Below are 27,999 nucleotides of genomic sequence, written 5' to 3'. Positions count from 1 at the left end.
ATACAGAGGTGAGTTTGCATGTGTTTCATATTGCAGTAAAACAAATCTTTAATTACATTTAGTGAAAAGCAACTTAGCCTTTGCATTCTGGGCCAGTGTTACAGCCCGAGTTTCTGTTTGAGAAAGTCAGGCAGCGCACACAGTCCAGACTGCGCATAAAGTCCAGGCCACTCAAAGTCTTCTGTTGGTGGTTCATTGTTTTGGAAAGGAGAGAAGCAGGGGTAGAACTTTCTTTGTTTTTTGCACCTTCCATATGAAGCTCTTTTTTGCCAATGTCAGCGCATGTTCTATCTTGAGGATTGTTGTAGAGAACACCCAAATGATAGAAAATTATACTAACATCTCTTTTGCATCTCTCCAATACCCAGGAGGTCTGGTCCATGCTACAAAACCTACTTAAAAATCCCATGCTCTCCTGACCTTTAGATGCCCACTGAACCTACAATGTGCTGGATTTACCCAGCCTGTACATGCTTTGCACATCTTCCTTTTGCTTTATGCAAGCTGTGCTTGCCTCTCCCACAGAAGCAGATCACTTTTATTACTCAACTGGTCATCCTCCAGACCACCATGTGCTCACCTGTTCTTGACTCACCCACCCTGTATTTTCCTTGCCAGCCCTTGCTTACATCATGCAAGATGTGCTTGGCTCTCCATATCTGCACTGGCCCACCATGTTTCATTTACTCAATCTGCCTTACCTGACCCATCTTTTCTCTCCTCACTTAATTCTCACCTGACCCAGCCAGTTCAAAGCACATTTTTCCTGGGCTTGCCTTTCTTACCCTAGTGCCTCTCGTTGTTTATTTCTTTCACTTGTCCACTGCTCACAAAACCATCCACAGCTCCCATTAGGTGGTGGATGGTTTTTATTTACCATAGTGGGTGCCTGCTGTACAATAGATGATGACTGAAACAGTATTGTAGTCTGCATTGTGTTGAATACTAGATTGAAAATGTTCCCTTTCATTTGGGTTGGTTCTGTGACTTCAGTTATGTTTACTGTGTGAAAGGTGGAGGCGGCAACAGAGAGGAAAGGAAGTAAAGATGCAAGGTTTACCCTAAAGAATAGAGGTCAAGAGGAATAGGCCTATTTTTCTCCAGGTTTTTTAGTCAAATTGCTGTCTATAGCTGCTGTCTATAGCTCCCTCAAGCGCCTTGAGACCTTCTGGGTGAGTAGTGCGCCATACAAATTTTTAAACTTAAATGAGAAAATTCAGGACTTTTATGTTTCATATGTACATAGGCTCAGAGACAATCTGCATTGGTATGACATTCTCAAAATGATAAACGTATCCTTTTGCACATAGGAGGAAAAAACAAAACTCTACAGGTAGCAGAAATAGTTCTGTATTAACCACAATTGGCACAAAAAAAAATGTGGCTCCAATTAAATGCCTGCCTCCAAGCTCTGCCTCTAGCCCTGCCCACAATTGCCCCTCCTCCATTCACTGCTTAAATTGACAAGTACCTGCACTTATTTTTTCCCATTTAAAGCACTGACAACTGCAATTGTGATTGGTGAAATATGGTATGTATAGCTTGCATAACTTACTTTAAATTGAATAATATGAAGAATGTTTTGTTGAATTTTTTAGGTCTGGCCGAAGGACACTTTTAGCTGTTGTGAGAGTTTCATATTCTCAAAAACCAACTTAACAAAAATACATACAAAGTCTTTTCGGCATCCCTCTTCATTCATTGGTCTGTTCAAGTGATATTCACATTTTTCTTTCACCAATAACATTATATAGCATGTGGTAAGGGATTATCCCTCTTCATCCATTTTCTGGCTTGCAGTGTGGGTGACAGCATCTGGCCTGACTGCATTTGGACGCCTTGTGAAAAGAAGTGTACTTTAGTGCCAAGCTTGGTGTGCCTGGCCTGCCACATCACTCCTTTATTTTGATTTTTGGCAGTTTTGTATTACATTTTGTGTATGATGGCAAACAGAAAATAAATAAAAGCTTTGCTTGCTTGTTTTTCATGTAATCATGAATGTGTGCTCAATATTGCAGCACTAGATGTAGCCATTGTTGGTAGCAGTGAACTCTTACTTTCAAGCATGTTTTGTTTTCCTATGTTTTACTCTACTTGAACGACAGTATGGGCTTTGATTGCATGACAGTGAAAACTTTGCTCATCAGATGAAAAAGCAATAGGCAACACCTACCTACACACAAGCAAACACCAGTTGTATAAAACTGGCACAGTGATTACTGACAGCCATCTGTAGTATAGGTTGCTTGCTGGATCAATAACAAAGACGTCTTTTTTCTTTCTGTAAAAGAAATGTGAATGTAGTAAGGTGTCATCAGGATGCACTCATCATTCAGAATTTCACACATCCTAAGCAGAATTCCACTCCTAAGCAGTGCTAATGCTACAGTTTCTGCATGCTCTAAGGAGCTCCCCCAATGAGGATACTCCATTTCAGTTTGGGTAGATGGTGACTGTTTGGCATGCAGTAAACTGTTTTGGGACGTGGATTTACAGAAGAGCTTAGTTTATAGATGGAGACCTTTAGCTGTCATGGTCAGATGTAGATAATGTACCTTCTGGCTAATGATTTAATATTTCAGTTCCAAATTCACTTCAGTTATTCAACTTCTTTAAAAATTCCCTGATCCTTCTTTTGTTAACCTTCCAAATCATTAATAAATAATCAATATGTCATAGCCACAAAACAAAATCTTTAGGTATGTTAGTCACCAAACCAGCTTCTGCTCCAACATCCCTTTGAACAAGTTGGCATAACTTGGTGCAAGACATGTTCCCATAAAAATCCCCCACAATTGTTGAAAAAACCTGCCTTGAAAAAGAAAATATCATTGTTGAAACAAAATTCCAACATGGCCAAGATTATTTTCCTGCGACCAAAGAGTTATAGGGATCTGGAATGTAAGAAGTAGTTACATGTGTTAATGTCATTATGATAAGCAATATTTGTGTACAATGAGGTAATGTCAGTTGTGGCAATTCTTAATCTGTTTGTGAGGGAATGCCATCAGTCATATTAAAATCTAAGGTTCCCCACCTGGTTTGCCAAATAATTATGAATATACTGGGATGTTGTCGCTACCTGACAATAGTTAGATGACACGATGAGTCTTGCAGGTAGATTCACAGAATGTTTGTTCATGTAATATATGAGGTACTAAGCAACGCAGTGCATGGCAGGTGCACAAGTTATAGTTGATTAGTAAACTATCCCCAGTGAATTTCAGTGTTTTTTTTTTTTTTAACAATAATTTTTTCTCATTTCAACACCTAACCATAACATCACTGTAACCAGAGGCGATTCCTCCATGGGGGCGTTTGGGCGCCGCCCCCCTCTCGCCGTACGAGAAGGCAGAAACAAATGGTAGTTATACAACTACCATTTGTGATTTGTTTCTGCCTTCTCCCACGACGAGAAAGCAGAAAACTTCCTGGTTTAGAGTGAGTGGGTGGTTACTCGAGGGCAGGGGGGAGTGGCTTGCCCACTGTTGTTAATACTGAATGTTTGGACAGCCTGAGGCCGCCCAAACAGACAGTATTAACTACAGTGGGAAAGCCACTCCCCCAAGCCACTCCCCCCTGGCCTCAACTCTCCCTGTTCTCTGTATGCTGCAGCAGCAGCATACAACAGAAAATTACGTCACCTGGGGCAGCCGGCCACACCAATCAATCTGTGGCAGTGGAGAGGGAGGCTGCCTGCCGCGCCGCCTTCCTGTGATGACGTGCTGCAGGACTTGAATACAAGGAAGGCGGGAGGCAGGACGGGGTCTCCGGTCCGTAAGTTTATTTTTTTTTATTTGATAGCTAAGCTTCGTGTTTTAAACCTCAGATGACTCTTCCCTCTGCTAGATTGCGGGAATCACAGTGCTCAAAAACCCACAAATGTGTTTTTTGCTGGATGCCAGGCCAAGTGAAATCCGTGAAAACAATAGACACCGTTTATTAGACCTTGGATCCCTGGCTGCCTTGTTCACGTTTCATCTTCCGGTTGGCACCCTCTCGAGTGGGTTTCTGTTTTAAACTTTGTGTCTTCATTGGTTTTCTGCCTTTTCTGTGAGGCTCTTACCTCTGTGCTCCTTGCCGAGGGCATTTACTGACAAAAATCTGATGGTGTCTTGTGGAATGCACCCAGCTTTTCCCAGTGCGGCAGGGCGCATAAAATCTGAGCAGTTGGATTTTATACTTTATGCTTACTGCAGCGGAGGGCGAGGATGGCCTTACTGACATGGGTGCACTGTGGTTGGTTCCCTTGTACTACTGTATCAGAAACCTATTCTCTAGCTTGGTCGTCGTGTTGGCACAGCGTTCCCCGCCTCATGACACTGTGCTTCTGGGTGGCACGGTTGAAGCATTGACACACTTGTAGTCACCTGCCAGTCGTGAATCTTAAACAAGTTGCGCTTTTTGCGACAGCAGACTTTCCTTAGTTTGTAACAATGAGAGAAAACTGAAAAGACTGCTTAGTGTGTTGTCAGGGTCGTCTTCCCTTGGTGACCGTAGCTAGTGTTGTAACCCTCTCGGTCCAAAGAAAGGAAATACTAAACTGTCTCAAAGTGCAAATTGTTAAGAAGTCGCATATGTGCACGCTGGTTCAGGGAGGGTTGTGGGAAAAAAGAGACCATAAATGCACTGATTGGCATCTATATTTTCTAAAATTTCTTCGAGGAGTGGAATGTCACTTCTCAGACTTTGGGCTTCCTCTGGATCATTATGTGCAGGCCTTTACGCCACGCCTATCAGAAAGTTCACCAGCCGCCACTGACTGTAACATTTGATATATATATATATATATATATATACATATATATACACACACACACACACACACACACATATATATATATATATGTAAAACCTGTCCTGAGATGAGTCAGAGTTTTACCTTTTTCTTCTGTGTTTCACAAGGCTCTATGGCCCACATGCATCAACATGGCCATTTGCGATTCCTTATTAGCGAAAAATAAGGAATCGCTAATAAGGAATCACAAATGGCTATGCATGAAGAAATTGCTAAATAAATTGCGATTTCTTAAAATTCCTTAATTGCGACTCGCAAATTGCGAATCGCAATTAAGGAATAGCTCCCCATTCATTCCTATGGGCCTAGAGGCCCATAGGAATGAATGGGAAGACATTCTCAATTTTTGATTACTTGAGAATGCGATTTCAAGGGTGCAGGGGTGTCCAAAGGCACCCTGTTGCACCCCTGAAATCAATCTGTGCACATATTTTGTGCACACACATTTTTTCTTTTATATTTTAAAGACCTTTATTGGTTAGAGCACGTGTCGTACACAGCACTTGGCCTACAACCCGGAGGCAGGCCGCGCAAAATGTCAAGGAGAAATAACCAAACATATCTCGTGTAACACAGCCATTAAGCCGACAACCTAGAGGTCCGGCGGCGAAATAATTCAAGAGTGTGAAACAAAAGCAAAAAAGGAGGGATCAACTGAAGGAGTGAGTCATCACACATCCCTAGGTGAACCCTGCTGTATCCAGTAGTATGCGCAGTCTCCAAACCCTGCTCCTTAGTGCCAGCCAACCCTGTGCTCAAGAAGGTCAACACACAACCAAAAACTCAAAAGAACCCCACCCTATTCCCTCCCCACCATGCACATCTATTCCCATTCCGTTGCAAAATGTTTCCACTACCTGCATCTAATTCTAGACTGCTCAGCTGCCCCATAAGTGCCATAATGATCAAAGCTCTCGATCTCACGCCTAGCCGCATGCTGTGGGGATGTTCTGATCCAACCCCATGCCCCTTAACAACCGGGTATTGCTCTTAGGTGCTAAACAAGGGCAACCCCAATCCTAACCACCAGTCTCACAAACTCCTGCCCCCCCTGAGCCAGCACCCAGGACTGCTCCGTCGAGTCAGAAACGATTCCGCTTCAGCAGTTCGCACTCCTCCAAGTGCTCAGCCCTCCTCGGCTGTCTCCTCTTCCTCCGCTACGTCTAGCTCCCCAGCCTGTAGGTGCGCCTGGTAGAGACCCCAGAAGTTCTTTGGGCTACTGGTTGGTGGCAATAGCTCACTGTAATGCTCCGACTGAGTGCAGCAATACAGCATGTCGTGCGCCCATCTTTTCACCGTGGGAAGAGGCCCTCTCATCCAGCATAACGCTAGCATGCGCCTGGCAATCAGCAATCCCATATCCGCAAGGCACCTAACAGCCACCGGCAGAGGCTTGGAGTATCCCATTAGTGCCAGCGCCGGATCAGGGGTCAAGTCTGTTCCAAGGATCTCGTTCAATTCCGCGTAGATGCCATTCCAATATTTACTGACCCCGGGGCAAGTCCACGCCAGATGCAAAAAATCCGCGACCTGCGCGCTCACATTCCGCCGAGTGCCGAAGGCCATATCTATGCAATCGCTCTGGGGTATAGTAAACCCTCTGGAGAAATTTAAAGTGAATCAATCTGTGTCTACCATTTAACGATATCCTCTTCGTGCTCGAGCAGCAGTATCTCCACATGTCGTAGTCGACAGTGGTCTGCAAGTCCTGTTGCCAGGCGGACCTGGCTTTCATGTACTGGTGCTCCCTATGTGTCATTGCAGTCTTATATAGCACTGTCACGAGCTTGCGAGACGACTCTGCCTTAATAACATAAATAGGCTCTGGAACCTCCGGTGGCTCCGCCAAATCAGGCCCCAACAATTCCAAAAAAGCACTGCGAACCCTGTAATACTGGAACTTCAGTAACAGTGAGCTATGGACTATGTCCGTCTCCACCTGGTCCCACCTCTTAACCGTGCCATCTGTGAACAAGTCTCCCATCGTGGAGATGGCCAGGCTGTGTAGCGCTTGGATCACGCCACGCTCTGTAAGTGGCGAAAGCCAGAGGGCCCATTCTATTGGCATAGAGGGTGAATATATAAGAGCTCCCCCCTGCGCCTGCAGGAGAGAGTGCCAAGCATGATTCGTGGCTGCAATAGAGTCCAATAGGCCAGTCCTGCGGTCTATCGGCCGGCATATCGTGGCTGGCAGGGGAAGAGGGTCTGCAAAAAGCCGTTCCATCCGAACATGAGGAATGTGCTCATTCCCATGTATCCAAGTGTGGAGGTGTGCCGCCTGTGCCACTCTGTAGTACAGTTCGAGATCCGGGGCCGCCAGGCCACCCATGTTGTATGGAAGTGTCAAAAGAGACCACCGTACTCTGGACTGTTTGCCCGCTCAGGCAAGCTTAACCATGAGCTGCGTCAGAGTCTGAAAGAAAGCTTTCGACAGCACCATCGGAATAGCGCTAAATAGAAAGAGGAATCTTGGAAGAACTACCATTTTCATGATAGCAATGCGCCCCATGAGTGAAAGGGGGAGTTTGCACCAGACGTCAAAATCATCTTCCAGCTTACTACAGGTTACCCCATAATTTTCTCGGAGTAATGTCTCCGGATCTGAGTGGATCCTGACCCCCAGGTACCTAACTGGGTCGCTGGACCACTACAGGGGGAACTCCAGGTCAAATTTTCCCGTTACCGGGGTGAGTGGGAAGGCGACCGATTTTGACCAATTGACTTTCAAACCAGAAAGAGCCCCGAAGCGAACAACCTCTCTAAGCATGGAGGACAGGTTGTGTTCTGGGTCACGGACATACAACAAAGTGTCATCAGCATATGTCGAGACAACAACCTTGTATGACGGAAAGCTGACTCCCTCATGCCCATGGTATTCCCGCAACGCGCAGGCCAGTGGGTCAGCCACCATGGCATATAGCAGCGGAGAGAGGGGGCATCTCTGTCTCGTTCCTCTGCCGATCTGAATAGGATCAGTAACCAGATCTCCCAGACGAAGTCGTGCTGTCGGCTTATAGTATAGTGCCCCTATCATTTGTAGAAACGGCTCACCCACGCCAAACCTCTGCAACACCAGGGTCATGGATGGCTTTTCCATGTCCAGAAGACAGCAACTGCCTTCGCATCCTGCCGAACATGCTGTATGGTGCCCAATACTGTTCGTATGTTATACGTCAAGTTTCTGCTGGGGATGAAACCAGCCTGCTCCGGCGCAACCAATTCATGGGCCAGGAGGGCGAGGCGAGTCGCCAACACTTTAGCATAGATCTTGGTATCCATGTTCAATGATAAAAGAGGTCTGTATGAGCTGCACTCACTGGGACCTTTCCCTGACTTGAGTATGGTAACGATAAGAGCTTCTCTCATCGAGGGCGGCATGACGCTGTCCACGCAAATGTCATCAAAAAGCTTCGCTAAATGGGGTAGTCATTTATCTTGAAAGGCTTTAGAAAAGGCAAGAGTCAGGCCATCGGCCCCTGGCGCGCTACCCGAGCGCATGCTCGAGAGGGCCTCCGTTATTTCGTCCTGTTCTATGGGTTGCATTAGAAATTCACGGTGAGTATTGGACAGTTGGGACAAATCGATGTGATCCAGATAATCAGTCGCCTCATCAGCAAGGTCCTCCCCTTTAGTGGAGAAAAGATCAGAGTAGTACCTCCTAAATTCGTCCTCAATGTCCAGCTCACCAGTCACCGTACGTCCGTCCGAGACCCGCAGTTCCGAAATCAGGGACTTCCCCCCTATTCCCTTTGAGTAGTCTAGTTAATAAATAACTCAGTTGTTCCCCCTCCCCATATGTGCGCACAGTAGCATATTTCCCCATATGCTGCTCCTCTCTGTCAGCTTCCTCATGATATTCGGAGATCAGTGTTTTGATTTCCTCGGTTGCCGCGTCACAGGGTGAGGTCTGCTGTCTTTGCTCAAGGGACGCCAGCTGTTTTTCCAGCGCCGCCAGCCGCTGTCGGATGGATTTAAGCACGCTAGAGTGCTTTGACATTGCCACTCCACGAATATAGACCTTAAAGGCCTCCCATACAGTGAGGAAACTGTCCACAGCACCAATATTAGCCTCGAAAAAGATATCTATCTCCTCCGCCAGTTCGCCCCTGAACACAGGGTCTAGCAGCGATTAAGGTGGAAAGCGCCAGGTGAATGGAGGAATCGATTTCTTAGGGGATTCCAGCACCAGTAACAGAGGGGAGTGATCAGACAGCATCCTAGGCAATACTGTGCAAGAACTCATTTGGGCCATCATGGAGGAGGAGGCCAACCAGTAATCTATTCTGGTATGGATGTTATGAAAGGCAGAATAATGGGTGTATCCCCCCTGATTGCGGTGCCTAAACCTCCATACATCTTCCAAGTCTAGTGTGGTAATCGCCAGCTGTATCGCTTGCGCCGCAGCCGAGGGCCTGTGCAGTGGGGCTGCAGACCTATCTAGCGCTGGGTCCAGTACTAAATTCAGATCTCCCCCCCACAAAAGTCGCCCAGCAGGGTAAGTGCGTGCTACAGCCGTCACTTTGTGAAAAAACTCTGGGGAGTCGTAATTCGGGCCATACACGCTGATTATCAACAGATCCAGCCCCATCCCCGCACAACGGGACACCACAAAGCATCCCTCAGGGTCAGCAGTCAAAAGAGTTTGGGAAAGCTTAGATCTAGGGTTGACCCAAGTCAGCACCCCCCTGGCGTGGGATGTAAAACCGGCTGCAGCTATGTTACCTGCCCAGCCCTTACTAAGCAGCATTCTACTCGCAAGGGGTAGGTGCGTCTCCTGTAGGAGAGCAAGATCTACCCGTTGTCGCTGTAAATAGTTCATCACTTTCCTGAGCTTGCGGTGGTCATTAAGGCCGCGCACATTCCACGTGAGGGCTCGGAGTAAAGCTTGTGGAGCGCTGTTATTCAGCGTAGGCGTGGTAGTCATAAGAGTCGTACAAGCACAGCAAGTGCATCAGGCAGTCTCCCCATGTCTTAACAGGCGATGTGCATAAACAATAAAACCACAACAGACTCCTCAACCCACCGTCTATCAACAAACAGTCCTCAAACAGACACACCCCCCACCCACAGCAGACCCCCCCAACCTGGCCTTGCCGACCCCGAGTCCAACCCACCCACCCTCAATCCCCCGCTTAGATTCGACGACTCAAAAGATTCTTTTGGGAGCATCGTGCACGGGGCCGAGATTGCCATGCGACAATCCACCAATGCTTAAATACACAATATCTCAGCAGCCTCGTATGGCTCCCGCCGTGGCTCCATAATCACACCAACCAGTAAGAAAATAAAGGAACCTGAAGTGGCCCCGTGACACTATCAGCCGTGAAAAACAGTATAGAAAGCAACATGCCCCCACCATCTAGGGAGGGATGGCATCGTGACGGTGTCCCCACATGGAATCACAGCGATCGTAACAGTCAGAAACACTATTAGCACAGGCAATCCGTAGGGCACGAACAGATTCTTGAGTCCCACCACAGAGCACAGTCCCCACCCCAGTGTGGCTGTTCGGCAAATGTGACACTGTCCAAGGACCGGGTCCGAAGCACAGCCATCTCAGGAGGAGACCCCACCTCCACCTTACCGCATCTCATGACCTGCTTCAGTAGGGCCACTACTCCTGCTCGTCCAGATGGCTATCCGCTTCAGCCTCAGTGCGCTGCTCCGTGGCGTACCCAGCGATGCTCCTTCTCCCATTTTTTCAGGGCCTGTTGCAGGGTCGAGTGTCCGTGAACAAGTGGGAGTTGCCTTGTCTGTTAACCCTCAGTTTGGCTGGGTAAAGCATGGCATAATCCAGCCCCAGTTCTCTGAGTTGTTTCTTATAGGGAGCAAAGTGTTTACGGGCCTCCTGTACTCTGGGGGTAAAATCCGGGTATAGTAATATTTCTGAGCCCTCGTATTGTAGCGACTTCTTCTCACGGGCCAGTCGCAGCGCAGTATCACTGTCCCTGTAGTTGAGCAGTTTAGCGATTACAGGACGAGGCGGCGCACCCTGGCGCGGACGCGGGCCTAGCGAGCGGTGTGCTCTTTCAACTATGAATATCTGAGAGAAAGATTCGTTCCCCAGCAGAGTAACCAGCAGCTTTTCAACAAAGCGCTCCGTATTTCCCCTCTGCGTTGTCTCGGGAAGGCCCGTTATCCTTAGGTTACACCGACGTGAATGTGCCTCCAAGTCCTCAGTCTTGTCCAGCTGCGCTTGCATTATTTTTTCCACCTTCTTATGGTCCGTGCCAAGCTCCATCTGCGACTCTTCCACCTCCGTGAGCCGTCTCTCAGACATGTCCAACCGCTCTGCATGCTTATCTATCCTCTCCCCCATTCTATCCATCCTGTAGGTCAGGGCATCAATTTTGGAGCCTAAGGTAGTCATGCTGGTCTGTAAGCCTTTCTCCATAGCTAGCAGGATCGACTTTATATCCGTAGTGTCAGCAGCTTCATCGTCTGGATGCATGGCTCCCGTCTCTGCGTCTGCGGCGTCCTACGTCTTAGTCCGCCGTTGACCAAAGGAGAGCTTAGACTGAGTCTTATCACCTTTATCCATTTCCGGGGGGATTCCAAATCGGGCCCCACTACGGGTACTGCTCTGGGCTCTGCTGTTCTCCTGGTCGCAAATACGTGAGTCGGTCGGGTTCTCAAGTCGTTCACTGTTCTTTGCCATGGGGTTTACGCAGTCCTCGTCGCTCCCCGCCACCCTCCAGCAGTTACAGTTTGTAGCAGGTAATCGTGGGTCCGGCCGGGGACCCGACCAAGAGCCGCAATCTCACCACTCCTAGCTATCGTTGCAGCACACTGTCGCAGCCCTCAGGTTCTTGTTCTGATGGGGGAGTTCACAGCTACTCACAGCAGCGGTCGCAACCCCTCAGGATGCGGAGGGGGGCACCACATCCGCTGTACGGCCTGGCGTATCAGTTGCAATGCTGTTTCTCCCGTCTCCTCCTGCAACCGCCGCAGACACTTCCCTCACAGATCTCTGTGCCCGGAGTAGCGAGGGGTCCCACGGCAACGCCACAATTTGTTCCCACCACCTGCTAGCCCAGTAGCGCAACCGCAGCTCTGGTGTGAAATGGACTATGGCTGCCTACTCGCCTCTAACCTGCAGCACAATGTCCAGACCTAGCTTCCAGATATAATTGGCACTGTTCGCGCCTATTATTCGTGAGATGTGGCAGCCTGTATCCCTCACGATCTCCAACCGTCAGATGGATGCCGAATGCGCCTGGGGTCATCTGCAGGGACAATGCAGCACTACATCCACTGGGGGGCCCCCGTACACAGTCTTCCTCCAGGGCCCTCCTTATTTAAAGCGACCCCCGGGCTCAAGCACTAGGCCCCCCTCAGTATGGTAAGCAGCCACTCTCACCGCCGTTCTGGGCCGCCAATGATCTCTCCGCCTCTCAATGGCCGCCGTCTCCTCGCGCTCCCCTGTGATCAGGGAAACAGGCGATTATAGCACCGCGGAGCAACTGCTAGAGGTCCAGACAGAGCGCCGGGACGCTCTACGGTATGGCAAGTCTTCGGCACGGCCCTGCACGACCGGCAGCCCGCTCGCCGAAACCGCCCGATCAAACTTCTCCGTTCCCGGGTGGGCGGGGCTAGTCAGCCGCACGCACTAGCACGCCAGTCAGCCCCTTGTTGTACGCTGGGCCGCGGCTTGCGGCCCAGCTCGGCTGGTCCGTGCCTCTCTCAGTCCCAGGGCGATCGCAGGACGCAGCGACTCCGGTAGAGCCGTCACATGTGCCCCCTCGCCTCACCAGCCCGAGTAGCAGGTCGCCAGCCAACGTAACATCAGTTGGTGTAGGATAATGCAGGATTGTTGTGAACCACCGAGCGAGCTCAAGGCTTACCCGGCCATCTTAGTTGCCGGCAAGCTCCGCCCCATCATGTTGTGCACACACATGCCCTAAGGGCATGTGTGCGCACAACATGAAACTTTGAAAAATGCACAAAAGTGCACTTTTCAAAGTTTTCGCAAATTACCATGAGGTTCAACCTCATGGTAATTCGCTCCCTCTAAGTGCGACTTTGCTATTTTTTAAAGTTTCATGCATTGCGTTTAAGGAATCTCAATTTGAGATTCCTTAAATGCAATTGCAATTTGAGAAATCGCAATTTTGCAATTTCTTAAATTGCGAACAATACAAAAATTGGGATCCATCCCAAATAATGAAATTGCATTCTCAAACGGCCAAATGTTGCGATTCGCACCCTTTGTGAATGCAATTTCTTCAAATCCTATGTGGGTGAACTCTTTTTGAAACGCAGTGTCTCCTTTCACCAGGACATAGATGACACCGAGTTATACCTGGGATTTGATCACCCAAACAACATCCTGAACCTAACTATCAGCATATTGGAAATGTACACATGGATGAAAAATATATGTGTGTTACCTCAAGTCCTAGAAAACACAATTCCTCAATTTGTCTCATAACACAACTGAAAACTACTTACCAACTGGTCTGAAACCCTGAACAAAATGGGGATTGTAAATAATATTGATTATTAGCAAAATCCCTCTGTGTCACTTTGGGCAAAATACTCACTCAAAACACTCACATAAAGGTAATGAATGAAATGCACATTTCCATTTTATAATTATATGTAACATCAGGCTTTTCTTGCCAAACCACACCTGATGTTGCTAGTCTGATATAAGGTCATATGTAGACATGAATTCAATAACATGCTATGAACTGGCCCCCTCAAGATCTAACTTGCTCCAATAAAAGCAGCCCACATTTTGTTGATGCTTTCATTTCCAGGACTATGTGAACTCATCACTCAAGTCCTGGCCTACACTGGCATATGTTAACTGGTAAATAGCTGCCTTTAAATGTATTTAGTGCCTACAATGTCTTAACATACTTACTTCTGTTACACCAATTATAATCGCTACTTAAGAAGTCTCCCACCTACAGCCCTTGTTTCTCTAATTGAGAAGTCAGAGTAAATGTTGTAAGGATCAGAGCCTATGACTGAAGCACAAGAACAAGTAACTGTATCAAAAAGTGAAGCCTTTATTCTGGATCCAGAGAAGGCACCTCACCAACCAAATACCATATCAAACCAATATTAGAGCTCACTGTTAGCAACATGTTGCCTAAGCAATTATCACACTTCAAAGAAAAATTGGATATATTTGTGACCCATCAAGTACAGAAATAAATACTTCTTCCACTGTTGTGAAAATTGTACGAGTAGGAATAAATCCATCTTTTTTCTCAGGGTATTTGACATGGACTAGGTCTTTGCTCGGGCTTGATGTAATGCAGATTAAGAAAATACAAATGTTCTTTGTATTACATTTTACGCCATGCACAATTAACCCATGGTGTAGGTAGAACTGATTCTGAACCAAAGCCTGAAGATAAAGCAAATGGAAATGAAGAAACAAAATAGAGTACAGCGTGGTAAGGAGGATGAGACAAGTAAATCTGTAAGTGGTGAAATGGACACAAGTCATAGGTACAGGAAAACAGATCCTACCCAAATGGACACCAGAGCATCAAAATACAAATAATGGGACAGTGAAATCTAGAAAAGATACATGGACACTGGAGCTGAGAGACCGAAAACTGTTTCAGCGAGATACAGGATCACAGCGACACAGACAAATGAAATTAAAGAACAGAAACATATAATGGTATGTTGCGACATGACATCAAAGACACTGGGCCAAGGAGACGTGAGAACAGAGACCGGAAAACACAAGACACTGGGATTAGAATATACAGACAAAGGGGCAAGGAGATGCAATCACCTCTATGGACACAGTAGAGCAACAAGGACTGGGAGATTGAGAGATGGGGACTGGATCAGGGAGATATAGACACTACATTAAGAAGAGAAGAACATTAGAACGGGTAATGGATAATTCTGGAAGAGGGAGGGCCAACCCCTAGGAAAGAGAGCTTCCGACTTTGAAACCAGGAGCCACAAGTGACTAGGCAAGGGAGACATTAACACTAGGATAGCGAGGCAGGGTAGTGGGGTAAGGAGATACAGACACCTCTACGCAGAGCAATTGATGTTATGATAGGGTTAAACAGAAAATGGTACTGTGATACTCTGGCATGGAGACAGGAACACAAAAGCACAGAGACACAATAACCAGTAAATAGGGCAGGGAATCATACTCTTGTCCAGGAAGACATGGACACTTAGGCAGGGAGGCATGGCTACTGCAAAAGGCATACACACTTGAATTGAGAGGTATGGCATCTGAAAAAGGAAGAGAAGAAATGTGGCGAGAGATTCAAGTAAAATGGAATAGAGAAAGAATGATTCTGTGACTGGAATACTGACACCAGTCCAGCAATACACAGCTACAGGGTCGGGGAAACATGGGCACTATGAAAAGTACATATAGGCATTGGCACTGGTACATGGAGTGTTCCTCAACTGTAATACATATGTCATATAATGTAACAATAATACCTCATCCACTGCACTGACCTGAACACTCAATTGCTGGTAAGCTGATATGAACGTAAGAATAGTAATGTTGTGCATATCAAGGGATGCAGTGGTTAGATTGATGTAGTGGATACAGTACTATCGTAGTTAGATATCATTGACCATGATATAGTTTCATACAACCCTCATTGGAGACCAAGATGTGCACATTACACTGCGAAAGGGAGACACAGGGAACCTGGGACAAGTACAATCAAACAGTGACATACAGGCAGGCACAGAGAAATGACACAAACATAATGTTACTTGTACGTGAAATGACTGAGACTTGAACAAGTGGACATGGGCATGAGTCTAGCTAGGGAGACACTTGGCTGGAGATGTTGACTAAGCAAGGAAAGAAAAGGCACTGGGATTTGAGACTCAGACACTAGGATAGGAAGATACCAGTCAGCCAAACCAAGGCACAAAAGGGCAGCACGGGCACTAAGAAATGGAGAGATGAACATTGGATCAAGGGGTACGATCAAAGAAATATGAAGACACATATACATAAATGGGGAAACCAAAACTTGAGTTCTGGGACAGGGGAACACTAATACTGATACAAGAACAAAAAGACACTGATACAGTAAGGCACAGACATGGATGCTGGGACAGACAGGGACATAGAAACTCGGATATAGACACAGGATGAAGGAAGAGAGACAAAGGCACATACTCCCGGACAGGGGTATATTGAGATAAGGACACATAAATGCAGATCCAAGAAGATAACAGTGGTCTCGAAGAACCCAGACACATGGACAGAGAGGCACTTCCATTGCAGCAGGAAGTTAACACCACTGGAATAGGGTGAGATGGTCACTAGACGGGGAGACATGACCCCTAGACAGGTAGACAGGGGCACAGAGTCAGGGAGACAGAGACACTTGAGATAGTGAGACACAGAAATTGAGGAAAGAAGACACAAATAGTGTGACAGGGAAAAACAGACAAGGCGGCATGGAATCTGAGGCAGGTAACAGAGAGACTGGTACAGGAAGGAGAGGCAGATATTCATGAATCAGAAGATACTGGGGAAGGGAAATAGATAAGAGCAACAGAACATAGAGACAGACATAAATAGTACACTGGGCCAGGATAACACAAATACTTGGACATTCTAAAAACGGTATAGCCATGGGTCCAGAGGGAACATCACTGGCACAACTAGATATGGCCACTACAAGAAGACCTAGCCACATTTACAGGGACACATAGTAGCTGACAAAGGGATTTACTTTCAACTGCTCTGTCTGAAAACCTGTGCAACCTTTGGGCCGGTATTCCTATAGCATATACAATTTCTCCTTTTATAAGAAATATTCTTTTTCCAGATGCACTGCTGACAAGTCTATCATCAACCGTCCTCTGCTGAATTTTATCTTGTGAATCCTGATGACTGTGTATCCAATTTAGAGTTTGGCAGACAGGGTACTATATCGCAAATGCCACGGATAACCCTGCCCGCCAAACCCTCTGTCCCCCTGCTTTTAGAGACAGGCAGAACTTAAGTATTTCATCAATGGAGCTTCCATTAGGTCAGTTGATGTAATACGTTGAAGTAGGGGCCTGTCGGGGTACGACTTTACCGTCCACCCTATTTAAGACGGGCGGTGTAATGTCTTTTTTTTTCATGCCTGGTATCTCTAGGAAAATGACTCCCACATTTTACGAGAAAACTTCCAGGTTTGGGTCATTAGTTTTCCCTTTTTAAAGAAACAAACTCCAGCTTTGAGAGCCTGTTTCTGTAAAACAAGATACATTGGAAACGTTTGGTGGAAACCCTGACAGACAGAACTCTGCCCTCCAAACCCTGAAGCAGCCCCTATGTGTCTTCTGCAGATGTTGTCCTGATACTCAAATATATACTTGTTTCAAAACATGGTTGCCTCCAACCTGCTTCTGTCTTTCTGCACCCTTCTACTCTATCTTGGCTTCACAGCACCTCCTGTATCTCTGTTTGTGTCTACTTTGCTTGCAGTCTTTCTGCTCAAATGGCATTTCAGTTTTCTCTAGCCAGAACATGAGGACTCCTTTTTGCTTCATTTAAAAACAATCACAGATATGGTGGTCTGAGACCCCAGCAGCGCATGTCTCCTCTTATGGCCTCTGTCCAATTTTAGAGAGGAATATGTGACCTATCTCATTAAAATTCATGAGATTGGATCCCACTTTGATACAGAGTCTTAAGAACCGGCCGATTAGGCTGTAGTTTGGTTCTTAGATTTTTTTACTGGTCAAAAAATACTGATTACAATTTGCGACTAGTATTTTGCGACCAGTTAGTCATAGATTTGACTGTTGGTGACATGTATGATAAAAGTGTTTAAAATTGTCCATTAAAAAATTATGTGAACAAAGGTTGGATATTGTGTTAGCTCACTACACTCAATACTGTTGTTTGATGTAGGAACATCAAAGAATTTTTAACTATAATATTTCTTTTTGAATGTGCCCGGAAGCTGTCTCAGCCCGGGCTGACACCTCTCAGCCCACTAGTATTTTCCCGTTTTTATATATTAATACAGATAAAGGAAAACTTGTTTTCCGTCTGTATTTATAGGTAAAAATCCGTGAAAACCGGGAGCCCTAATTATAGTTCACCGCTGTCCTTTTTGAAGGATATGTAAAACTGAAATATACATGTACATATAAGCATGAGAAAGATAAGCTTATTTGTGTTAAACTCATTACTAATTAACATAGGCAACTCATAATTTGTACTGCTAGTATGACCAGCCAAAACTTTTTACATACTTAACTACTGACTTTATTGTTCAAATGTTACTTACTCTTCTTCCTTTTTACCATCCTTTTTGTCGTCTTTCTTTTCTTCTTTTTTCTCTTCTTTCTTTTCCTCTTTATCTTTCTTTTCCTCTTTAATTTCCTTTTCATCCTCTTTTCTGTATAATATTTAGAAAGTGCAATATGGAATAAGAAATACTATGCTTAGGGCTGAAACCAAAGAGTGGGGCTTGGGTCTAGGTCTAGTGGAAGCCAAATTGTCAATGAAAAACAAATGTGTGACACTTAGGAAAACATCCTAAAATGTGTTTTGAAACGATTATCATAACATAACTACAGAAAGTCTGTTTTGCTTGCTCTTTCTACAATTTAAAAAGTCAGAAAGGAGAAAATGCATTGTAAATATGTCTGACCAAAAAGGGGGAGGAAAACCCCACAGCATTACTTGCCACACATTGTTTTTCATGACAACTGCAGCCAAGGTAAACCTTCTCTACTGTGGAACTCTGGAGTTTGAGAAAGGAATGATTGCAGGAGAGGGGATTAAAAGCTCCTATATGACACTGCTTGAAAAAGTCAACCATTTCATTAATTTATAGGAGTGTTTGGGCACTCACCAGTAAAAATACTGAGGGCGATGCCCCTTGGATATCAAAACCACAATATTGATGGGACACATTATTGAGGACAGAATATCAAAAATAAAATATTGACCAGTAAGTAAGTCTGGATTTTCTTATTGAACTTCATATTTAAGTGCTGATGCAGTACATAAATCATCAATATACATAGTTGAGGAATTAGGAATAGTACTTTTCTATATAAACATACCTTCGATATTCTGACCTTGATGTTCTTATACCACAATATTGTTGGTGTGAATATTCAGTAGAACGGTCAAACTGAGGGATGAACTATGATCACAATTCTCTTATCAAGAAAGATTTTATTTAATCAGTTGTATGTAGGTACATATTTGAGGCCAGATTTATCATTGTATTGCATTGCTCTTGCATCACACATGGTGTTGCAACGTCACCCGATACCTAAGTCAGATTTACCAAGCAACGCAATGCTTCCTTGCATTTCCCTGCATTGTTTGGTAAATCTGGAGTAATGCAAGGCAGCGCAGGTCTCTGCCTTGAGTTATTCTGCCCTAGGAAGGCATTCCATGGTTGGTGCTTGAGTGTTCCCACACATGCACCCATTTATTTTGGCACATTCTGACATTTACCAAGATTGGTAAACCTCAGAATGCGTCAGAATACTGCGCCTTTCCCTGGGAGGCGCAACGAGAAAAAATATCTTTATTTCTCTTCATTGTTTCCTCTTTTTAAGTGTGTTGCATTTTGCATCCACTAAGGATTTGTTGTGTGCAGGAAGATGTATCTTCCTGCACAAAAACAATCCTGCCTGCAATGTAGGCACCCTTGCACTATGTTGCAAGGGTACCTGAGATGGCGCTAGGCAGCAGATTGAGTGCCAGTGCAGGCAGAGAGCAGGAATGCTCAATTTATTGGTAAATATAGCTCATCCCTACCCTACCCTCTCCTTTTCAGGCAGCGCAATTAATCTAATACATCACAAAGGCAGCGCAGCAAGTTGTCCTGCTACGTTGCATGAAATATTTATCAATCTGGCCCTTGATATTTGTCTAGCACAAACCTAGCCAAAAAAGCAGTGAAGCCCTGTACAGGATCAATGGTACATATTACTGTATGGACAATGAGTTTGAGTGCACAACAGGGGCAACGTACATATGCCTTTCACCCTACCACCATTTCACAACATGTTTTAGGAATGCACCCAGGGACATCACAGAGTGCAACACATGTATATTGTAATTGGCTACTAGCCAAGCTATTATACCTTTGTAAATGAACACATTTGAATCTTTTAGGAGAAATATGTCTGGCACTGATACAAAGTTAAAATATACAATAATATCAGATAAGAATTTTGAGGTACTTTCTTTTTACACAAGTGCCCACGTTGCTACATTGAGGAGCCATCCTAGCTTATTCTTTAATTAGAGACAGCCTCTGGCCTTTAAAAGCCAAAACGATTTACTAGGAAACCTCTTTAAAATCTCCATACCCAAAAGCCTTTGGTGATGTTGACATTGAAACAGCATCAAAGATGTGGTGGGATCTCCGCCACAAATTTAATACTTTAAAAATAATAAAAGAACATGATGATAACACTATCAGCCAGCAAAGAGGTATGCAATTGGGTAGAGGAAGGGAGAAATAAATACCTGAGGGCTTCTAAAGGTGAAGGAACAGGACTATTTTACGACAGGTGAGAACGAATTGTGTAGGTGTCCAACGTGGGATTTTGTATTATAGAGAAACCTGAACAGAGAAAAACCTTTACAGAGAAAACCACTTTACAAATAAAAACAATTTTGCATGTTTATTTCCAGATTACTTCATAATTAGTATTTAAATAAAGCGGTTACAAATGCTATGTAGGGTAAGTATAGTTTTCATGATTGTAAGGTCATGGTTATGGAAATTGCTACTTTCAGGGATAAGAAATGATAACAGTTAGTCTTTGGGTTGAGTGAAGAGTTCATTTTTGGGTAAGGGGTGCTGTCAAACTAACATTGGGCTATGGTTTGTTTTATGAGTGCTTATAATAATTTAACAAATGTAGTCGAGATTTCTCTGTGGTGGTTTTTCAATACAAGTATTTCTCTGTAAAAAAATATAGATCCATCAAACAGATCTAGAAGGGCAGAATCCATGCCAGGTTTTCAGTCTAAATAAGATATGTTTAGAACGTATCTACAGTGTCAGGGGTTATCCTGAAAATGTGGCATGGGCATAGCTCCTGGGCTTAGGTTGGACACCCATACTCTAAAGATTTCCACATAGCTAGGGTGGTTTTACTTACTGCTCCTTGTTATTGCAGTTGTTGACATTGAATTGAGACAGCACCCATTGACTGAAATTATACAAATAAAACACAATGGCACAGTAAGTTAAAAACATATTAATAGCTTTAGACAACAGCACATAGCGTGGAGCATATCGAGGCTTCCAAAAATCGATAAGTCCACACTAACCATGACAGTAGGCACGTGGTGACTCATTGGATCAGGAGTGGTGTATTAGTGACCCATACACAATGGCGGCAGGGGCAGCCTGTGTTTGCAGCTGGTATGGCAGGAAACACAATTTTCAATGGTAGATTGGGCTCATTGTGGGGGTCATATCTAAAGATATGCCCTTTTCCATTGCTGACACCGTGAACCGTTTTCGGGTTGCAGTACAGATGTTGGGAATAGGGGAACGGCAATAATCAGAACAGTAGCTTGCTGGCTTACATTTGGGAGGTGCGATACTCACTGAGCATCCCAAGACCTATTGATGTCCATCTATCATAGACCAAGTAGCCCAAGTGGCTTCTATCATGTTGCTAAGACCCAGAGAAGGGAAAAATGAAATGCAGAACCACCCTCTGCCAATAGCTCCCATTCTACCTGAGACAAAATGGAGAAGTTAATTTGGTGGGTACTAGAATTTGCCTTATTGGCCTAATAGGGCAAGTAAAGCTCTTCCCGACTGTCCGCTCCACGCACATTTCCCATCTAGTTAGGACATTTCTGTAATAGGGGCCCAAGAATAGCCACTACAGACATAATTTAGTTACATGCAAGGTGAGTATCTGTATAATATTGCTCTAACATTACTTAACTACATTAAATTACCATATTGTACCAGGTGGCCTTTAAAGAATAAGCTGTGAATGCTCACAATAAAAATGAATTTAAACAAAGAGGAGTCTTAGAGACTGAACTAGCTTACAGTTCACAAGACAGGCAGGCAGGCCAGCTGGTAAATGCATTATATATGGTCAGTGCTACTATCCTTGTTGAATCAGGATGCCAAAGAGTTTGATGAAGAGGTCTGAATGAAACACACGCTGAATTGGGTAAAATTGACTGTACCAATCAGACATACAGACCATCTAAGTGACAGGAAAGGGATCCACACAAAAAGCCGATATATTGACTACAACAAAGTTATCAGAAATGAAATTAAGTATACATGTCCATCCACAATGAAGCATTACACACACTTGATAATATCTAATGCATTTTTACTATGCTTGCATTACAGTAATGAAATTAATGGAAACAAAAACACAATATAAAACACAACATGAGACATTATATGGCAGTCAAAAAATGAAAAAAGCAATTTGCATTAAGAAGAGGAGTCTCATGAATAAACTTGTAATCCCAATAAAAATGGCAATGCCCTATGAAATACAGTAATCACAAATGAAAAGTGGTAACTACAAATAGGGCAAAAGAAACCAGCGACCTTAACTAAACACTCTACATAAAGCTCGGAACCCACACAGGTCCTTTTTTCAAGTTCAGGATTCAATTCTGATTGCAGCACAAACAGAATGTTGCACACGGATTGGGATTGCGATTTGTGGGATAATAATCACATTATTATAGTTTACCCCTGATGGCTTCTTACAGGTCAAACCTACCGAAACTTGTGGGGAAGAAAGGCTCATAAATGTGACAAATCATGCATGATTAGGGCCCTTCAAGTTGTGTGCAACAGGGTCGGGTATTACCACACTTGGAGAGAGGCAATGTGGTAAATACCTCCACTATTTAGTCATCAACTTGGAAATGAGGCATAACATATAGCATTGGTTTTTAACGCCCCATATTTTGCATGTTTTCACTTTTTTTACGGGCCTCGCCGTGATAAATTTCAGGAGATTTTGCCTGCTGGTTCTATCTGAGTAAATCTGTGAAGGTGTGTTTATTAACACACAATTCCTAATTCCAATCTAAAATAGTTGTCAAAGGGATCAGGATTTAGACATTAACTTGCAGTGAGGGCCTCTGTGATTGAAAAATTATTCTGTAAATGATGCCTCTTTCTCATGTTGAAAACTCAAAATAGGAGGGATTTACCACACCTGGTGAATACCTCTTCTGGGGAAATGCTTTTTCCCAGATGTGGTTACTACTCCACTCTGCTGGATTGGACTTCGTGCTACTGGGACCTTTGCTCTTGGACTCCTGGTTCTGGGCTGCTGACCTGCTTCTACACCACTGCTCGCCGGACCCGCTTCGCAGGGGAAGCCGCCGGGGAATCTGTGGAGCTGCTGTGCTGACAGAGGAGTGTTGGGGCATCTGCTAAGGGCTGCAAGCGTTCTGCAGGGACTACATCTCCCAGGAGTCCCTGCCTGGCCAATTTAGATCACCTGGCCCACTTTCCCTGTTAGCCCCGCCCCCTGTGCACAGATCGTGTAAAAGAGACTCCCTGCCTCTCACCTGTGGGAACCTTTGCTGGATTGGACTTCGTGCTACTGGGACCTTTGCTCTTGGACTCCTGGTTCTGGGCTGCTGACCTGCTTCTACACCACTGCTCGCCGGACCTGCTTTGCGGGTCCCGCTTCGCAGGGGAAGCCGCCGGGGAATCTGTGGAGCTGCTGTGCTGACAGAGGAGTGTTGGGGCATCTGCTCAGGGCTGCGAGCGTTCTGGAGGGACTACATCTCCCAGGAGTCCCTGCCTGGCCAATTTAGATCACCTGGCCCGCTCTCCCTGTTAGCCCCGCCCCCTGTGCACAGATCGTGTAAAAGAGACTCCCTGCCTCTCACCTGTGGGACCCTTTGCTGGATTGGACTTCGTGCTACTGGGACCTTTGCTCTTGGACTCCTGGTTCTGGGCTGCTGACCTGCTTCTACACCACTGCTCGCCGGACCCGCTTTGCGGGTCCCGCTTCGCAGAGGAGGCCGCCGGGGAATCTGTGGAGCTGCAGTGCTGACAGAGGAGTGTTGGGGCATCTGCTCAGGGCTGCGAGCGTTCTGCAGGGACTACATCTCCCAGGAGTCCCTGCTTGGCCAATTTAGATCACCTGGCCCGCTCTCCCTGTTAGCCCCGCCCCCTGTGCGTCACATCTAACCTATAATAGTGGTGTCTACTTCCGCTGCGCAGGAGCGCGTGGGAGCGTCCCGGGAGAAGCCCGGGACAAGGGCGGGACCGTCTGTGGCCGTCAGGGGCCGAAGGAGGCCGGGCTGGGCCTACCCTCTAACATTGTGCCTTTATTTTACATGATATAGTCAGTTATCAGGAAATACCTGGTGTTTGCATATATATTATTGTTAATCCTATAGTTTCTTTACTGTGAAGTATGTCTTTGAACTCAAACCCAACTGCTCTGATCCCCACTCAGGCCGAGACGGGGCCAGTTATCCTGGGCCCTTTAGACAAATATTTCAGTCGGGTAACCCAAGATATTGACAAAGAAATAGCTTTGGCCGAGAGGCGCGCCGAGCGTAGGTTATCCATTGAACTCCTTAAAATTCCCTTAGAGAAAAGGCCACCCCAAGGTTTCCCTGCATTGGCATTGGCTCCTCCCTTGTCATCTTTAACCCTGCCAGTTGTATTGGAAACGCCTTATGCCTTTCCCCCTTCACCAGAGCTGTTGGCTGGCTCGGCTGTGGGCTCCATTGAGCCTATTTTTTTGCCCACCTCGCACACATTAACAACCAGTTCACCTACAGTGCAGGTGATTACTGCCCAAGCGAGTGTGCCCATTTCGTCCCCCACCTCGCCCCTAACAATAACTGGTTTATTTCTAGGGCAGGTGACCACCGCCCAGTTAAGTGTGTCGGCTCACATTGATAAAACTGAACCAAGTATTAAAAGGAAAAGAAGTGCTCTCCCGAAGAAGTGTACTCTTTCCAAACACCCGAAAAAAATAAGGAAGGTTGGAGTAGCCCTGCGCCCTTCTAGTGAGCCTATTGGGGCTGCCCCTGGTGGGGAAGACCCTACTAAGGATGGAGTTGTTTCGGTTAGTCCTGCATCTAATACGAATGTCTCTTCGGCGATGGGATTGGCTGAGACATTATCTTCCGCTCCAGTTCTGCTTCTCGATTTGGAAAGGTTGATGAGGTCTCTCCTGAACCCTATCGAGGAACAAGTTAAAAAACTAGCTGATCGATTAGATCATTTTGAGCAGGCAACCCTAGATAACTTCTTTTCTACCAAAGCCCTAATCAAGTCCCATCCCAGGACTGGGGGAAGTACCAACTCTTTGAAACCAAATGTCCAGGCCAATGGTGTGTCCATTGTAGTGCCCTCTCCGCCTATAGTTAGCATTGCTAGCAAGCCTCAGTCGAAGGGCCAAACCCCTAAGACTAACTCAGTTTTGTTGGACCGCCCAAGTAGTAATACTAGCAAACAAACCAAGCTGCCTGATACCATGGCTATGGGTAACAAGGAGAGTTCTAAAAATGGTAATCCTGTCTTTAATGGTTCGCAGCCTTTACCAAGTAGCTTAAAACCCCGTTCTGGTGTCCCAGTTAGGGGTAACAAAGAGAGTTCCAATATCAAAAACACTGCATTGAGTTGTTCCCAGCCACTACCAAGCATCTCAACATGTCCTGCTGCTCCTGATATAAGCCGGCCTACTAACCTCCCAGTGAGAGCTCCGCGTCGGATACCTCCCATGAATCTCACCCCGGACTCTTACCCCTATGTGGTTGTCCTCACTAATGTACCACTTCTGTTGGCCGGGCAAAGAGAGTCCTTCCAGATGCTAAAGAACAAGGTAATGCACTGGTTGAAGGCAAATAGACCATTGCCCGGGGAAGTGGACGGGCTGATTATTGGAGTGAGAAGAACAGATTGGGTAGGTTGCACTCCTAAGAACCTGGGGGGGGGAGTGTATAGTTGTTAATTTTCAAGATCCTAGGGTGGCACGTTTGATTACAAAGCAAAATTGGGGCCCAAGTAGTGGTGGAATTGGTGTTGTTGATCTTACATTTTTTTACCCAAGACCAACAGGTATACAATTTGGAATGATCAGTGAACCAGGTTGTTTTAATAATTTCCCCTCCCAAGGGTTTGCACCTTTTACTGTACCCTCTCAACGGGGCAACTTCCATAACGGATTAATGTATAATCAGTTTGAAGTAATGAATGATCTAGGGTGGAGCTATTGACCAAGTTCCGATTACTGCCTGAACAACAGGGAAAGTATGTCCCATAGGGAGATATGTGGGAAACCTATGTTAACTGTTTTGTCCAAAAATGTGGTATCAAATGAAATAAGAACTTGTGAGGAGAGTATGATTTTGGATGAAACTTGTGGGGAGTGTATTCCTACTTCTGGGGACTCCGAAAGAGAGGTATCAATTATATTAAGTACCGTGGACACCCAGGAGGTTGATCATCGCATGGAGGATACCACCCGGGGGAGGGGGGATGGGCGAAATGGATCTAGGGTGTCCTGTACAGGAGAGTTATCTAAGGACAGCCCCGGGAAGCTCCTCTCATGGAACATCGCGGGGCTGAACAGTAAGCTGACGTCCCAAAATTGGATTGATTTCATTAATGGTTTCGATCTCTGTTTATTCCAGGAGACGTGGGCTTGCGACCCTATATTTCTTCCTGGTTATTTAAATTTTTCAATTCCAGCCATAAGAGGTTCTAGGGGCCGACCGATGGGAGGCCTGACTATTTGGGTTAAGCAATGCCTTCAGTTGACAATCAAAGTGTTGGATCTGGGTTGTAAAGACATCCAAATGTTAAGAATAACCTCAGAAAAGCGTGGAGGAATAGATTTGTATAACATTTATGCCAGGGGTAGTACCATTGGGAGCTCTCCAATTTTAGAGGCGCTGTCCACTTCCCTGGAATCTCAGTCTTTGGGTAACAAAGTTGTAGTAGCTGGTGACCTAAATAGGACCTTTGAACCATTGGATAGTTCGGACGATCCCCTAGGGCATGAAGAAGATACACAGTGGGGTGTTCTCACTTTACATCTGGTTCCTGTCAAGCGATGGACGAAAGATATATTACAACTGAATGCCATCTGCTTGGAACATGGTTTGAGAGCCCTAAATGGGAGGACGAAGGGCGACAGGGAAGGTGCTTGTACATTCAACAATGGTCATGGTCAAAGTCGGATAGATTAAGTCCTTTGCAGCCTTAACTTGTGGCAGTTGGTATGTGACATGAAAATTGAGGGTAGACTAGAAAGTGATCATAATCCCCTCTGTGTGTCTCATGATTGGTGGATGGCCACATCAGGGAACCCCCAATTAAGTAATGGCCTAATGCCTACTATGGCCAATGACATGCACAGACTTAACTGGCCGAGGGTACTAGCGAATGCAGAGGCTATGAACTTTATAAGTTCTAAAGTGGATACTGCAATCGCTGCTATGGAGGCTGCAAATCCTATAACCCCAGGTTCAAGGGAAAAAACGGACATACATAACAAGCTCTTTTCCACTCTAAAACCGCATTGTTTGAGGTCCAGTAATACAAACAGGAAAAAACCACCCAAACCAGCTAGTTGGTAGAACCACCAGTGCAGGGCAGCCAGGCTAAGCTTGGGATGTGCAATTAGGAATAGGGATAAGGTAGCGATTGGTGAGGCCAGGAAGCACTATAAGGCTTGTGTATTACTGGCAAAAAAAACATGGGATGAAAACCACTGGGTTGAGCTAAAGGAGGCCCCAGGGGCGAAGGATTCCAGGTTGTTCTGGAATATTGTCAAGTGGGGTAGAGGAGGACTTCCAAACAAACCTGATAACAATGTCGCAGAGGGTGCCTGGGTGGATTATTTTGAACCGCAGTACGCTGAGTCAACGGAGTTTAATGACGTGAAGGTAGTTTCTGCTGTATTCCCTACAGGGAATTTATTTTCCATCAAAGAAACTGAAGCTGCAATAGGCGCTGCCAAAGGGGGAAGAGCCCCGGGTTTAGACGGGATACCCTCTGATGTTCTTATAAATGACAAGGCGAGGTGGGCTAGGTATATATTTCTCCTAGGAAATGCAATTGCAAAGGGAACAGTAGTCCTGGAATTATGGAAGGGAGCAACTATTATACCCATATATAAAAAAGGAGATCGGTCCCTTCCGGCCAATTATAGGCCGATAAGCTTGATTGCCACTATCCAAAAAGTGGTGGGGAGAATGGTGGTAAACAGGCTAATGG

At 45.5% G+C, this 27,999-nt stretch overlaps 1 protein-coding gene across 2 annotated transcripts in view; it reads right to left on the bottom strand.

Annotated features, from left to right (window-relative positions):
• Window positions 1–27,999, bottom strand: part of CNGA3 (cyclic nucleotide gated channel subunit alpha 3) — a 344,207-nt gene that overhangs the window by 90,531 nt on the left and 225,677 nt on the right. The window contains exons 5-7 of one of the 2 annotated variants that reach the window (XM_086933288.1): window positions 20,903–20,953; window positions 18,052–18,162; window positions 2,174–2,281 (exon numbers count right to left, since the gene is read on the bottom strand). In XM_086933288.1, the coding sequence (XP_086789414.1) occupies window positions 2,174–2,281; window positions 18,052–18,162; window positions 20,903–20,953 (270 nt within the window). The remainder of the gene's footprint in view (window positions 1–2,173; window positions 2,282–18,051; window positions 18,163–20,902; window positions 20,954–27,999) is intronic. The other variant, XM_086933287.1, reaches the window with a different exon arrangement.

Source organism: Lissotriton vulgaris, chromosome 8 (assembly GCF_964263255.1).
Source record: "Lissotriton vulgaris chromosome 8, aLisVul1.2, whole genome shotgun sequence".
Taxonomy (NCBI): domain Eukaryota; kingdom Metazoa; phylum Chordata; class Amphibia; order Caudata; family Salamandridae; genus Lissotriton; species Lissotriton vulgaris.
The sequence above is the reverse complement of the archived record's forward strand: the minus strand, read 5'-3'. Positions and strand labels throughout refer to the sequence as shown.